Consider the following 15,469-nt stretch of genomic DNA (forward strand, 5'->3'; position numbering starts at 1 on the left):
TATTTAGATTTTTTCACCTTTGTTATTACTTTGTATACATTTGCTCAGGTGTTCTATACACGTACATAGTTTGCATTTTACTTTCCAAGCAGGACAATTTTTGTGGTTTGCCATGTAACCCGTCATACCACATCTCGAAAACCATCTAACAAATTACTTAGCATTGAACTGACTTTTTTCATTTTTTCACTGACAAAACCATTATTATGCATATTGTTATGTTCCAATCTTGTGTTTGTTGGTTATCTACAACACACACAGCACTGTTGCTAGCAGAACTAATAAGATTGTTCTTAATTTCTTCTATGCATGCAAAATTATGTTCAAGTCTTTTCATTAAATTTGTAACTTCGGTTAGAGAGGGATCAGCACAACACCATCATTTTTCCCTTCATTAATAATTTTCACAGCCAAGCACTAACAGGTCTCTAATCTCTCTAATACAGTAATATAGCCCTCTTTCATTTGTATATGTCTGCCAAAATGACTACTTTCCAAGATACTTGATACCTGGTGTAAATAATGGCTTTCCAATTCTAAATATGTTTCCCATATTCATTCAAACCATTTGATTCCTCATTTGATAAGTCTGGCAGATGATCACATAGTTCCTGCCCTTCAGGACTAGGACAATGTAATAATAATTAAGTTTTCCTTTTTGAACTTAATCTAGGACCCCATACTCTTGCATAACTTGTATAAACACTTTTCGTATTTTATACCCTGGAGAAGTCAGGACAAATGGAGGAGGAGAAACATTCTGCATGAAACTAATTTACCCAATAAGCCGATTTATCACAAATAAATATACTTGTAATAATTGTTCAAATTGATTGTAAAAAATATGTATAATGATTTATACTTTCTCCAACATCCAAATGAATGCCCATGTTCCTGTGAAATAAAGTGTACTTAGACAAAAAACAGCAACCTAAACAAACAAACCTGAAAAGACAAATTAAAAAAACAAACTATGATTTATAATACTGCGTTAATATCCACTGTCTGTAACTAAACGAGTCTTGCTTTTATTTCCACAGTCCTGATAAAATTTCAACCAATTCACAGGCATGTATCATTAAATAAATTTGACCAATCTTATGTGCCAACCCGGGCCGGAGTGCAAAAGACATTGTTTACTTTTGAGACAGCTTGATCTGGAACATCAGTGACTCTTGGGTAGAACAAGGTAATCCACAAGAGGAGCACGTTCTAGAGCGTTAAGTAAGCGCTGAAAGTAAGCACGTCAAGAAGTAAGTGAATGTGAATATACGACCGGTCACCCAAGTACGGAGATATAAACACACTGTTCAAAACATTACAGGCAACAGTTAAACCAGAAAACACCTGCATTGATATGTATCCAAAATTGTAGCCTTCTCAAGTATCATCAAAGATAAAGCATTGCACCATATTCCTCTCGCAACACGAAAACAGTCCCAAACATGAGTGTGGACTCCCAACTGAATAAAAGCTCAAAATGGTTTCTCTTTTGGTTTGTCCAAGAAGCTAGTCAATTTTCCTCAAATCAGTTTTAGATACATCCAATCGAATAAAGAGTCAATCCATTACAGAAGCCGCAAGTTAAATTATGTTGAAGAGCTGCAACCAGATGCAGGACTCTTTCCTTTTTACTCGATGCCAATGTAGAAAAGTTCAAAGTTTCCCAGAATAACGAGCAAGCAGTAACACCAGATATGAAATAGATTTATCTCCCTGTTCTTGAAGAAGGTGTGGGATAAAAGGCACCCCAATTTGAGGGAGATGAAATACACCCACATTATCTGTCGAAGGTGGTGTAGCCAACAAAGAAAACCGGCCTTGTTCAAGGTGGCGGGAGATTAGAGTCCCTAGGAAATATCCCCAACACTGGGTAAGGTGGAGGCAGTGACAAATATACTTCCCCTGGTCTTACGGAACGCATGATGGCTTAAGGCACATACTATCCAGAAACCTGAGAAATGTGGGGATGGGCAGTGACTAATACTCATGCTATTGGCAAATGCGTAAGGGTTGCTGTCACCTGTCCTAAGGCATCTTTCTGCCACAAATGATGAGGGTGGAGGTTGGCCGAAATAGCTGTCAATTAGCCTGGCACTATGTACGCAATGGGAAGCTGGGTCTACTGTAAATGAGGCATTAGATGAATTCTGTTTCTATAAACACCCTGACATTTCCTGAAACAAAGTTAAAAGGGAGTTCAGATTGAAGAGTTTAATAGTGGCTCTGGCACAAAATCAAAAAGACATAACATTCACAAGCTAAGATAGCATCTTAAACTTAGCTCTTCAAACACATTACCAGTGGTACATCATTTAACAACCTAATTTTGATAATAAAATGAGAAAGGTATGAAAGGGCCTGGTCAAGGTGGTTTCAGATCCCTGCTGATGAACTTCATCATCCAACGAGTACCCACTTCCCTGAAACATGGTAAATCGCTACCAAGTTGAATTGTTTTGCTGGACTTTGAAACAACCTTGGTGCAATTCCAATGTCCTTCTCTTCAGCATAGATGAGCCCAGATTCTCATTTTGAATTAAAAGTGGTCGAAGAATGGGTATTACAGCAACATTTGTTATACAGAGGAGACCAAGCCTCTATTAATGCATAGCAACCTATTTATTATGTATTGCGAATTTGAGGAAACACAAAATGATTTTCTTCTCTTCTCAATTATCGTGTAAGAGTTAAATTGAGTATGAATGGCTAGTACAATGTCCAGACCGCTGCATATGCATTTTAGATGAGTAATATATTTGTTTAACTCAGACAGGAACAACTTAGAAGGTGAAAAAAACCTTTACTTTCTTGAAAGAATATATTGAGAAATTGATTTATGTACAAATTCAGACCGAGTGTGGAACTGGTGGAAAACAAGACTATGTCAACCAAGGGAAAGCAAAATCTAACTGGAAAATGTCTTGATCGCAATGCAAAATTATGCCAAGTACCATGCCTACGAGTTAAATTACATGCATATGTAGATTATCTAAAATGGTCTTTCGTTTGTATTCAGGGACAATGATTCTCAAAGAAGACCCCAACAAGGACGTTTAGCCTGTACATGATTAAATATTTTTTTACATCTAGACTCCCAACCTATTATTTTGACTCTGCTACAGGAAGTAAAGGGGAGGTTTTTCAGACATGGAATTGTCAAATGCAACAGTATGGATGTCACCAGGTCGGGGAAAGAATGCCTTCCTCAGACAGGGTGGCTGTAGAACAATGCCCAAAGTCAGAGCCAAGGTTGTGACGAATCCAAGGATCGTCATTTCTCCTGCTGTTGATAAAACTGTAAGCCAACCAACGTGAAAAACTGCTAAAATGTTTAAAGCCCTTGGGAACTAGCTCATGGAATCCAATGAGTTTGGAAAAGAGATCCTCATGTTTAGCAGAACTGTAGAATTATTGCAATCATCCGATCAATCAGAGGACCAGCGAGAGATCATGGTATCTGGTTTATAATAATTTTAAATGGCTTTACAGGCAACCATAATCCTATCATGTCGGACCGAAATCGCACATTTGTAAACTGAGGATTTGTTTTTTTATTCATTCAGGAGATATGCATGGCTTCCTTGATTTGTTAGGTAACCAGAAACGATATCATTTAAAGCACAGACAACAATCATGACTGGGGAAACTGTATGAACAAGGATAGTGATTGGCGGCACAGAGAATGAGCAGGAAAAACAGATGTGTGATTAAAAACAGAATCTACTCTGTCTATGTACATGCTTTCTGTCCTATGGAAAGCACGAGATAGGAACTTTTTTTTAAAGAGCTGTGTGCACAGCACTTGGCAAGCACAGGGTACTTGGTTAAGAAGTTATTTTAAGGGGTTGCTCTGGGTTTGGAAGTAAGTCAAAGTGGAAAAATAATTTTGTCTCCACAAAAGACAAAAGGACTAAAATGTACAGACTATTTTGCCCCTCTTGTGGCAAAAGATGTGGGCAAAACATGGTCGGAAACAATGACATCAAATGATATCTTAAGCTATATCCAATAAAGATTGATATTGACAGTATGCAGATGAAAGCGATGCAACCTAAAGTAGGAGTCAGGAAAAAGATTTTAAAAAAAAGAACTTTTGAAGTAGCAAGAGATCTGGTCTTGGACACTGGAAGACAGACTGAGGACTGAGATTAAAGACTTAAAGGATGTGAAGCACCCAAAAAAGTAAATACCCATTCAAAATGTTTCTGGATACTGAAATTAGAGAGATACACAAGCTGCACACACCTTACACACTGTATATACACTTTGCCAGGAGGTACGTTCATGGGATTTTAAACAACCTTTTCTATAAAGTACTTTTAAGAAGTTGAAGAGAAAACTGTATCTCAAACTTAGTGGGTTCTAAGGTACCCAGATAATTGAAAGCCATTGTGAATTTGACTCCTCCCTTGTGATTAAATGTACTAGGTTTGGGCCACCCATCAACCATGTGCATTTTAACTGTGTTCATAGTAGGGTTAGTACACTTACCCACCATAATCATTAAGATTTATGCATACCTTATTTATTAAATGTAAAAGTTTTAAATACAATATAAAGGGCCCGTGTGTCTTTGAGAGTTCTAAAGAAAACAACAGTTGCTAGCAGTAGTAAGCCTAGGACATATATGCAATTAAAGAAAAAAATAACTACAGTAAAAAATGCTATATATTAAGCAGTGGGTACTGAAAGATTGAAAGCTATACAAAATAGACCTAGGAGTGAATGCAGAATTGGGCGGTTAAGAATAAAATATATGTACAACATGAATATATGCACACAATGCACTTACGCAAATCATTTCACATATATTTTAACACAGTTTAACATGGCACTTTACAAATTCAAGACAAAGCGAAATAATACGATCCTTTCTATAAAATAATATTTACTTTAAACCTATATGACAATAGAGGGGTTTTATCAAGAGTTGAAGCGAGTCTGTTTACCACTTATATTGTCAATTATTAAATAGTGAGTTGGGAAAACACAGCAGATAGAGAAAAGCATTTCAGAGAAGGTCTTTCACTTGAATGAACTCATAGGTCAATAAATATGTCACAATTCAGATGTAGTGCTCTCTGCTATAAAAAACAAAAGCAATTGAAAACTTTGGTTTTAACTTGAGGACTTTTAACTTTTTGGTTTTAACTTCAGCAGTACTGAAAGAAATGAATCGATTCTAATAACTTTGCTGTGTTTTGTTCACTCAAAACATTATGTGTAATACCTTTCGTAGACAAAGCAGGAAAATTCAATTAATCTGCAACATCCGAGGGTGAAACAGTTCAGGTAACATGCTAAAGCAGGATTTGTGTGGGAAAACTATGGAGAACTAACTGTATTGTGCTTTTCAGAGAGAGAGAGAGGGTCTGTGTGATACAGTTTGCCAATTTCCTTCATAAGACCATTTGTCAAGGATGGTCAGAGGATTTTTCAAATATTAAAATCTGTTACTTAGATTCGGTAAACAGCCTTTACAATGAGGTTTTAACCATGCTGTGCCTTTACCACGCATTTTTACCACACATACAGCCAGATTCATCAATGTCAAAATCTGCGATTTCTAAATTGCGAGAAAAAGCGAATTGCAATTTAGAAATCGCAGAATGGCATTCATGAATATTTGCGAGAAAAAAAAAGCGAATCGCAATCGGCGATTCCCCAAAAATCGGTAAATATTCGCAGAATCGGCCGATACCCGTGTTAAAATTGCGGTCTCGCAATTACCGAAATCGCAAATTGCGATCTCGCTAACTGCGAAATCGCAAAAACGGGAAGTCGCATCCTGAGCACAGTGATGACATCACAACCAGGAAGCAGGCAGGTTCCACCCTCATTCAGCAGTGAGAGCCTGAAGTAGAAGCAGCAGTGTCAGAGCTCCCCACCAGTGTGCCTACAGGAGTAAAGCAGGAGACACCCCAGTGGCAAGCATGTCACAAGAAGCAGCAGGTGGATCTTCCAGTGGAAGAAAGAGGAAAATAAAATTTTCAGAGCAAGTGCTCGAATTCTTAATTGAAGGAGTCAGCAAGGACCACAATCGGCTTTTTGGTAAAGACTCCAGAAGGGTGCCAGAGGCCGAGAAAAGGCTTATATGGTTGCGCATCCGCGCAAAAGTGAACTCTGTGGCGGTGACCCAGCGCTCCGTGGACGAGTTCAAAAAGCGATGGTATGACCTCAGAGGGCGGGCAAAGGAGAAGATTGCGGAGAGGCTGGGGGAGCGTGTGGCGACAGGTGGAGGGGAGCCCACTGTCCCACCGAACACACCACTGGAGGACCGAGTGGAGGACACCATCAATCCGCAGGCATGCGTGGGTGTGATCCAGCTGGACTCCTCCCGACCCACCCAAGACACACCAGGTAAGTGCCATGCGATTGCGACCCCCTGTCCCCTAACAATGTCCATGACTCCAGAGCATCCCATATCAAACCCTAGTCATGCTGCCAAAGCACACCACTAAAGTGCTATTGCATTGTGGGACATGTAGTCTGACCACAATTACCATCCTGCCCCATTAAGCCAGACATGTTCAGTGAGAGTCAATACTGCAGCGAGTCAGGGAATGCTAGTCTGCATGCATGTAGGAAGCCTAAATGTGTAAGAAACATGTCACTAATCAACGTCCACATTACATCACAGGTGGCGCTGATGTCCCCAGCACAGACAGCGATGCACTGGTAATTGAGGACATCAAGGAGGACACAGAGGGAGACACAGATCTAACCCCACAGCCCGGATCATCAGGGCAAGCTGCCGCACCAGCGGTCATCCCACCACCTGCCCCTGTGGCCAGTGCCACCCCTGTGCCAACAGGCGCTGCAGTACCACCGCGCGTCACACAACCACCAGTGGGGCCTGCAACACCAGCAGCAGTTCGCCAACCAACCCGCCGCCCTGCGGCTGTGAGGAGCCAGACAAGCGGACTGGTGAGGGAGCAGCGCGACAACAATTCCCGCGCTGGCAGGGGCCAAAATGTGCGTCCAGGTGGGCTATCCATTGAGCGCAGAATGCTATATGTGCATCAAACCCAAGCCCGTCATCTTGCGGCCATCCACCTCCAAATGAACAAGACCGCCCGTAATGTAGCACACATGTCAGACCGCATGGATAGGATGACAGCTGCTTTGGAGGCCAACACACAGGCCATGGTCGCCCAGCGGGATCTCAACCGCCGCAGACACCGCCAGTTGCTCACCCGCCTGTCAGCGTACACGCGGTCTAACTACATTATTGGAAACGCGACCTCCCAGCTCTCGCGACACTCCTTGGCCATGCAGGTCCAAATGGTCCAGTGCTGCCAGGACGTCGCAAGAGCTCTGGAACAGGTGTCAACAGCAGTGCAGGGCATGCAGGCTACCGGCCATGGCCAGGCGGGGGGGCTGACGACACCAGTGAGGCTACATCCAGCCATAGCAGCCAGTTCGTTCCACCGGTCGTAGCACCCCGCCGCAGCAGCAGGTCCTCTGCTGCCTCACGCCCAAACCAGGAGGAGGATGTAGAAAGGAGGTTGGGGGCAACTCCCCGGAGGCGGCACTGAACAGTAGAACATTAGCATGAGGGTACATGCTGCCGCTACAAGCATGCCCTTCTGACGAACAGACATATGACGCAATATGTCATTCATGTACCAGTTAGCAGAATGCCCAGTTTATTGTGCTGTAACAATTAAAAAATTCTGACTAACTTAATATGACTCATGTCATTATTTATGTTGTCATGCATGAGTTGAGTAATGGGTGTGGGGAGTGGGTGCACTAGAAATAGTTCATGCAGATTTGGTTGCGGCGCATGTGTCCTTCTGCAGGATTCTCACTGCGTGCGTGACGCACATGTGCAGGTGGTTGGTTGTCCCCTTCCGACTCACTGCCAGAGATGTCTACAGGTATCCTGCGCTTGGTAGCAATGTTGTGGAGGATTGCACACACGGCCACGATGCGGCAGCAGACCTCTGGCTCGTATTTGATGGCCCCACCAGTCTTGTGCAGTATGTGGAATCTGCTCCTTAAAAGGTCAAATGTCCTCTCAATGCAAATTCTTGTGCGTATGTGTGCTGCATTGTAACGCCGTTGCTGTGGTGTTGCAGGGTTGAGGTATGGTGTGAGGAGGTACTCACGGAGAGCGTAGCCGCTGTCACCTGAATGATAGGAGCAGAGGGTGAGTGCCTGTGCTGCGCAGCTACATTTTTACAGTGTAATATTGTGGGGCATGTGTACTTACCCAGTAGGTGTCCTTCACCAAAGTCTCCCCTGGCAGTCGTGTGTGAATGCCACTGTGCCGGAATATGAAGGAGTCATGAGTGCTCCCCGGGTACTGTGCCACTATGTCCGTGATGATTGTCTTTGCATTGCACACCATCTGGATATTGAGGGAGTGGTAGGACTTGGGGTTGCGATACATGTATTCCGTTTGTGCTGGTGGGCAGATGTGGATGTGGGTACAGTCAATGCATCCTATAATATGTGGGAATTGTGCTACATTGTAAAATTGCAGCTTGGTGTCATTCAAGTCCTGTTGGCTGGTGGGGAATGAAATGTAGTGGTGTAGGCGGGTCAGCATGGTCTCCAGGAAACTCCTTAGGCAGCGGGACATGATGGGCTGGGATATCCCCCCTGCAACACCGACTATCCCCTGGAAGCTTCCGGAGGCCAGTAGGTGCAGGCTGCACAATACCTGCACATGGGTGGGAACGGCATTGGTCCTCCTTGTTGGGTTCTGCAGTAGGGGGTCTAGGTCCCGGATCAGCTTGATGATCATTGCCCCATTTAGGCGGTACTTAGCGTAAATTTGCTCCCTGGTTTGGCCCAGAAGGGTGACCCGCTGACGGAATATCCGCTCCTGGATCCGACGTCTGTTCCGTGCTGCTCGCTGTAGCCTTCGCCGCCTGACCACCATGTAGAGTCCTGGCATTGTGAGAGTCCTCAGGCTCCAGCTGCATGTCCTTAAGTGTGTTTGGTCAGGCCTGCACCTGTTGGTAGTTTGCTAATTTTTTTTTCTAAATTGTCTTTTTTTTCCTTACTGGTTACCACCTGGTTTGGGTTCTCCTTAAATTGCACGTCGCAAATAGCGATTTTCGGGTTTTTCGCAATCAGCGATTTTTCATGAATGGCGATTGCGATTATTTAGCGAGTTTGCAAATGATTTCGCAGAATCCATGGTTTCTCGCTATTTCAGAATCGCTAATGGGCTTCTTCCAGGATTCTGCGATTTTATTTGCGAACTCGCAATTTTTATTTTGCGAATTCGCATTTTTGGTTTTCTCAACATCATGAATTCCTTTCATTGAAATTGCGATCGCAATTGCTAATTCGCAGCTATTGCGATCGCAATTTGGCTTCATGAATCTAGCTGATAGTTTTAGAACGCATTTGCTTTTATAACGTATGCGTGGCAAAAACATGCAGAGTATTTCCCTTCTTTGTTCTGTCATACAACCCTTTATAATGTTGCATATTGTCTCAAAAAAACCAAACAACTAGATCAATGCACAAGGTTTATTTGAATGAATATCAGATCCCTTGAAGAGTGACAGGAAAACAAAAAGAAGGCAGAAGATCTGTCATTATTGTTCCATGCAACCCAATTTCACTTTTTTTTTTAAATTGGCCCGTATAAATGCCACCATTCTTCCTTCACCCCAGTCACCTGTAACACACAGCTTACCAGTACAGTGAACCTAATAAGCCTGTGTCAGTTTGCAATTGTAAGAATGCTGATTTAACGAAATACATTAGTGGGAATGGAGAATACAGCAACCTAAAACTTTGGCACAATAATCAATTGCAGCTGCACATGAGCATAAAAGGCAAATTCTTTACTCATTTTGATATTTTATACATTTCCATAAAGTTCCTTCATTGGCAATTTATACAAAAGATATTGTTGCTCACTTGAAACTGATCTCAGACTAGTCCTTGGCTTCAACCAAACAGGCCAACCACAGGGGCTCCAGGAAGCAACACATACTCTCAAAGTTGACAACTACAACTGATTGAGGTCGATGTCTTACCTGCATAGGGTTGATCTGGACCGATCGTTCAAAGCACTCCACACACTCCCTGAATTCCTTATTGCGAAGATGGAGGAGACCTTTGGAGCGCTGGGCCCGGGCGCTGCGCTGCTTGGAGAGATCCCAGGCCTTGTCATAGTACTCGTGGTCCTTCATCACATCCCCAAGCAGGCAGTACAAGCTGGGAGTCGCCTTCTTCTCTATCTCCCGCCTGAGGATTTCTTCTGCCTTAAAAGATATGAAATGCAATTTTTTTCCGCTCCCGTCCAAGAGAAAACAACGGATTTGCAAAAGCCAATACCAAACAACATGTTAGGATTTGTTCTGCCAACTCTACAGGAAAACACCTCCCCTCAAGATTTAACGACCACAGTGGACACAGATTTTCAATCTCAACTATTGAGTTTTGCATCTTGGGGAATGCGTAAAAAACGAACTGTTGTACTTCTCCTGTATCAAGCTTTTTTTCACAAATAAACACTTGAATTTCTTTTCCAGCTGTACACAAATGACTTTAATCGTTCGATGTGTTAAAACCTTTAATCAAGTGGGTAGGCTCTGAAAAGAAGCAAGCGTATGCCTCAGAAACCGAAGTCCTCCAGACAGCCGCGACCAAATCAGGTAAGATTGGTAGGGCCTGGTGGGCTAGAGAATTGAAACGGACGACGACAACAAATGAATTATTTAATTAATTTTCCCTCGTCGTCATCTGTCGAACCCCCCCCCCGCAAACAGGCCCCACCGCTCTTACCTGCACGGGCCGCTGTAGCTTTCAGAGGGTGGGTAGATTCAAAGAGATCACGTTTTTTTCATTGTACAAAAACTTCGTATGAAGGTATCCTATTCCTAACAAACCGTTATAAGCTTGTACACGTAAATAATAGGCAGTAGTCTTAATTTTCTGAGTAGAAACACCACACGCTTTATTTTCCATCTTCAGATGTACAATCGGTCAAAACAAACCAATAATGCAAGTTATCCAGCAGAACACAGATTTCCAACCTTTTGAATAAATGGCACCAAATTGTGGGCATCTACGTTGTAAAAGACATATCTCAAATGTCTGCACTAGAAAGTGTCTGTTGGAACTGGGGTAGCCTGGCCTAGGGCAAGGCATACATTTCAGAGGCACAGTGTAAAGGTTGCAGACCACCCAACAGTAAAGCCACGCAATAGCACTCAAAAAGAAGACGCTACACCAAAATGTGGAAAAATAAGTACTGCTTTATAAAAATAATATTCTCTTTGTTTTCAAAATCTTACAATTTAAGCATTACAATTTGTCTTGAAAGCAATTACTATACTCTTGAACTCCTATCACAATTTAGCAAACAGTATTTCCAGTACTATATATTTAGTAGTCTTCAAATTAGCAGTCCCACTTCCAGGGATGATAGCTCAATACAATATAGTCACCAATTGATACAGTCCCTGCAGAAATGCTAACTCAAATCATCAATTTCACATCACTAGCACATTTACTCAGATTCTAACATTTAATTAGGTGTGGTTATGAAGTAGGACTCTAAACCTTTAATCACATCAAGGGCGCACACCCAATGAGAAGTGTAGAAATCACACAAGCTGTATGAAACCACCTGTGTGCTGCATGAGGAGCTTAATACTTCCCTCAACCCAAAAAGAGTACTACAACTCCACGTTAGTAAAACCCCTCCTTATAACCACTGTTGAATAGCTTCTTCACTTGACCCCCTCTGTAAAGGAAGCAGACATCATTTTCACCAATATTATTAGAATTACTGACTTGGCCACTTTGCCCTGCCCCAATGACCAATGAGGCTTTCTGATGCAATGCCCAAGTACTTTGGGAGAATTTCCCAGTCTCAATAACGTAGCTTTTAGTCAAGCCTGCCCCTGGATCCACACTAGGGACTGGTGTGAGTTATTCTCAACTGTGGGACCTTCCTATATCGTGGTCCAGTCCTTGCCAACCCAGATCCCCACCTTACTTGTTGCACGTTGTGGGTGTTGCTTCAGCTGGCGTGAGAAGTAGTAGGCAGCTGGAGCTCACCGCCGATGTCCTTCCTGTCAGCGTCGCCTCTCCTCCTCACCGGCCAGGCCACGCAGGAATACACCTCTGCGCTGAGAAGAGGTCGCGCTGATCCACTCCCACTGACAGGAGCTCTCGCTGATGTCCTACCGTCTCTTCATTAAGGGAGGGGGTCTCTGGGGGTATTTGGCGCTTGTTCCAAGAGACGAATGCGGGGGCTGGCAATTCCAGGAAGGTGCCGCCTCTCCTCCGACCGGTAACCCGCTCACAGGGCAGGCGCAGGGGAATTAGCGGATCTGAGGAAGCGCCGCCTCGCTCTCCGCCTGCCGTCCGCTCACAGGGAAAGCGCGGGGGATTAGCGGTTCTGAGGAAGCGCCGCCTCACTCTCCGCCTGCCGTCCGCTCACAGGGCATGCGCGGGGAACTAGCGACTCCACAACACTTTAGCTGCCGTCTCCAAGTCGCTTCCACATCCGGCGCCCTCTTCCCTCTTCAGCAGGGGGATCGAACGCCCCCTGACAGCGCTGCCGGGATAAGGGCTGCGAGTCCAGCAGCTCCCTCAAGGCGTCCACGTCACCCTCCTTCCGCACCTCACGAGGTTAAGCGAGCACCTGGCAGCAATTGCAGGTGAGGGGCAGATAATGAAGTGGGACGGCCAGGAGAAAGCTGGGTTGAACAAAACCCTCTGGCACACACCAACCCCTTGGGGGGCGGCCAGCAGTCCTGGAGCAGTTAACAATCCCTGGACAGAGGCTGGAGACAGGGGGGAAGGCACACTTCTCGAAAGTCTTTCCAACTGGGCAGAGGACTGCGCTCCGCAGTGCTGCAGTCTCCTTCTCCTGAATTCTTCCCCTATATGATTTGGATAAGGGGCACGCTAGGCGCCCAGGGTCTCCAGTAACCCTCAACAGTGGGGTCAGGACAAGTAACCCAAAGGGGGCAGTGTGGTGATTCAAAAAGGCAGCTTCCCAGTCCAGGAGGTCAACCCTATGACTAGCCTCCGCCCACCCTTAGCTACAGCCTGTCCTCCAGCTGAATCTCTCTCTGGCAAGACAAAATGGCTGCCCCGCATTCCTCCTTATATAGGCTGACCCTCAGTGGTCCAGAATGGACCAGAAGGTTCTAGAATGCCCTATGCTAGGCTATGGCCAAGTTCTGAGTGTGACAGTTAGGGCAGTTGGTAGCCACCATTTTGTGTGGTGCCAACTTTCCTGTCAGAACAGGCCTCTGGGCCTGAGGTGAAAAATTATGAGGGGGGAAAAGAACACCTATCCCCCTGGCCAACACCTATAAAAAGTCAGTGGACAAAAAAAATTATCAAGGGTATGAGGGGCAAAAAGGGGACAAAATAAATAATAAATAGGAGGGACTACGTCAAAAAGCCAGACCGGTCTAACAGTGTCACTATTATTTGTCCTGCTTGATGCAGACATTTCATTTGCTTTAGTCTCCTGCTCATATAAAATCTTTTCTCTTTCTTTTAGTTCGGCCTAAGAGGCAGCAAAAGTTGTCTGGTTGCAAAAGGCATACTGTATGTTTAATAAGAACATACATGGGATTGAAGGACACCCACTGCTTACCACTTATTGGCTTTACTGTCATACTTATTTACTTGCTTTGTATTCAATGGCTTTCCTTGTTTCAGCCCGACAATCTTGTGTTTGTGAATTTGTGACTGCGGTGAAGCACAGCCTTTTTACCACCTCTTGGATTTGGCTAGTTTCTATGCTTCCTCTACTCATTCTTATGGAACTACTTTCTTCTTTTTGTTTAAGCACTGCATGAAAGTGCATGTTTTTCCAGCTGTCTCTCTCGTGAGCTTTCTCCCCCACACTTCATGTTGCCGTCTCTTGCCCATGTGCTTCTACCCTGCACTCCACGTTGCTCTCTCAACCCTGTGTTTCTTTCTCAATTTTCCCAAATGGTTTCTCTCTCATGTTGCCCCTACTCATGCCAGCAGTGGTGTTTCACCCTTCTCCCCTCCACAACTTGCTCATCAGTTTTAATTTTTGTTGTAAGAAAGCGCTTTCACACTAGGTTTTTGACACTTTTGAGCTACTTATTTATTATTTACTCATCCATCCAGGATGGGTAAATAAAAAAAAAACCTGTGTCCCTCGTAAGCATGGGCCTGCATATTTAATATGCATGCGCCACCAAATCATAAAGCCTCTGCATCTTTGCGTTTTATACATTTATTTTTAGCTATGCTGCACAGCTGTCCCAAAGCTGTACATTATGGCTAAAAAACACCTGCAAAGCCAATGGGTCTTTCTCATAAGCGAGACCTACTGGCTTTATCAATGCTTGTTTTTCTAAGGGACTGAATCCTCAAGTCACTCTCCAATATCTCGGTCTGATTCAACCTTCATTGTGTTCAGCTACCTCTAATCTTCCTTCCTTCAGGTCACTCTAGTCTTTCCTCCCCTGCTCCCTGACTTCCACTACCCTGTGTGCCAGATAATTTCCCTTTTTAGGTCTCGCACCAGGCGACTCAGCGCGAAGCGCTGTCGCCAGCGAGATCTATTGCTGCTGACTTGCCTCGGAATTGGGACAGGAGATGGGCACGCGCAGGGCGATTGGAGCTGGTGCACACGCATGTACAACCACCCGGTGTGCACATCTCCTGTCACCCTTCCGTCCAGGTAAGGCAGCTGCATGCAGTAAGTGCAGCAAGAAACATACACACACACACACACCAGCTGCCCCCAGCCAGTGCATGCGTACTCATCTCCCTCAGCAACAGAGACACAACAACACACGCACCAGATGCCCCCAGCCAGTGCACGCGCACTCTGCTCCCTAAACACGCGCATGGCGTGCGTTCACTTTCCCTCCCTCCGGCGTTTCAGCCCACGCTCTACAACTCGGCCCGCTCTCACCTGCTGAACTCCAGCAGTGCCTGCTTCGTCCTGGTTTTTTTTTTGCTTTAGGCGCTTTGGCGGACCCCTCGCTGGGCCGCACCAGCCGCGCAGCACTTATTCAGGTGCTGCCACTGGTCACGAGCCGTAGGCAACGTCGATGTGCATGCTCACGCTGTGCTTACAATGTGCACGTGCTCTTTCACTTTCCCTTGTTACTTCTCGACTCAATCCGAGGCTGTATTCCTCATCTATGTAATTTTCCTCTATGATAGCGTCTTTTGGGGGTTTCGATACTTCCCGTCCCTTGCAGCGCTTCGCATCCAGTGGAATGTAAATGAAGTAAAGTTCCCTGGCGAAAGAGACAGAAGCAGCCGATCTACGAGTTAGGCTTATCAGCCAAGCTGCGTACTTTCCCTTGTTTTTGTTAGGCGCGGGGAGAATAAGTGATTTGCCCAGAATCACAGCAGACGCGGAGGCCAGCAGCTCTGGCCCTAAGGTTACATCCTCTCCCCGATTTGAGCTGTATAGGTACGGGCACTTCGCAGCACTGCTCCGGACAGTGCATTTAAGGGGATAGTACTGGCA

At 44.7% G+C, this 15,469-nt stretch overlaps 1 protein-coding gene across 1 annotated transcript in view; it reads right to left on the minus strand.

Moving 5' to 3' along the window:
* The window catches only part of TTC27 (tetratricopeptide repeat domain 27), a 1,875,723-nt gene that overhangs the window by 372,249 nt on the left and 1,488,005 nt on the right, over nt 1-15,469 (minus strand). The window contains exon 13 of the mRNA XM_086926895.1: nt 10,011-10,238. Within this exon, the coding sequence (XP_086783021.1) occupies nt 10,011-10,238 (228 nt within the window). The remainder of the gene's footprint in view (nt 1-10,010; nt 10,239-15,469) is intronic.

This window comes from Lissotriton vulgaris, chromosome 6 (assembly GCF_964263255.1).
Source record: "Lissotriton vulgaris chromosome 6, aLisVul1.2, whole genome shotgun sequence".
NCBI lineage: Eukaryota > Metazoa > Chordata > Amphibia > Caudata > Salamandridae > Lissotriton > Lissotriton vulgaris.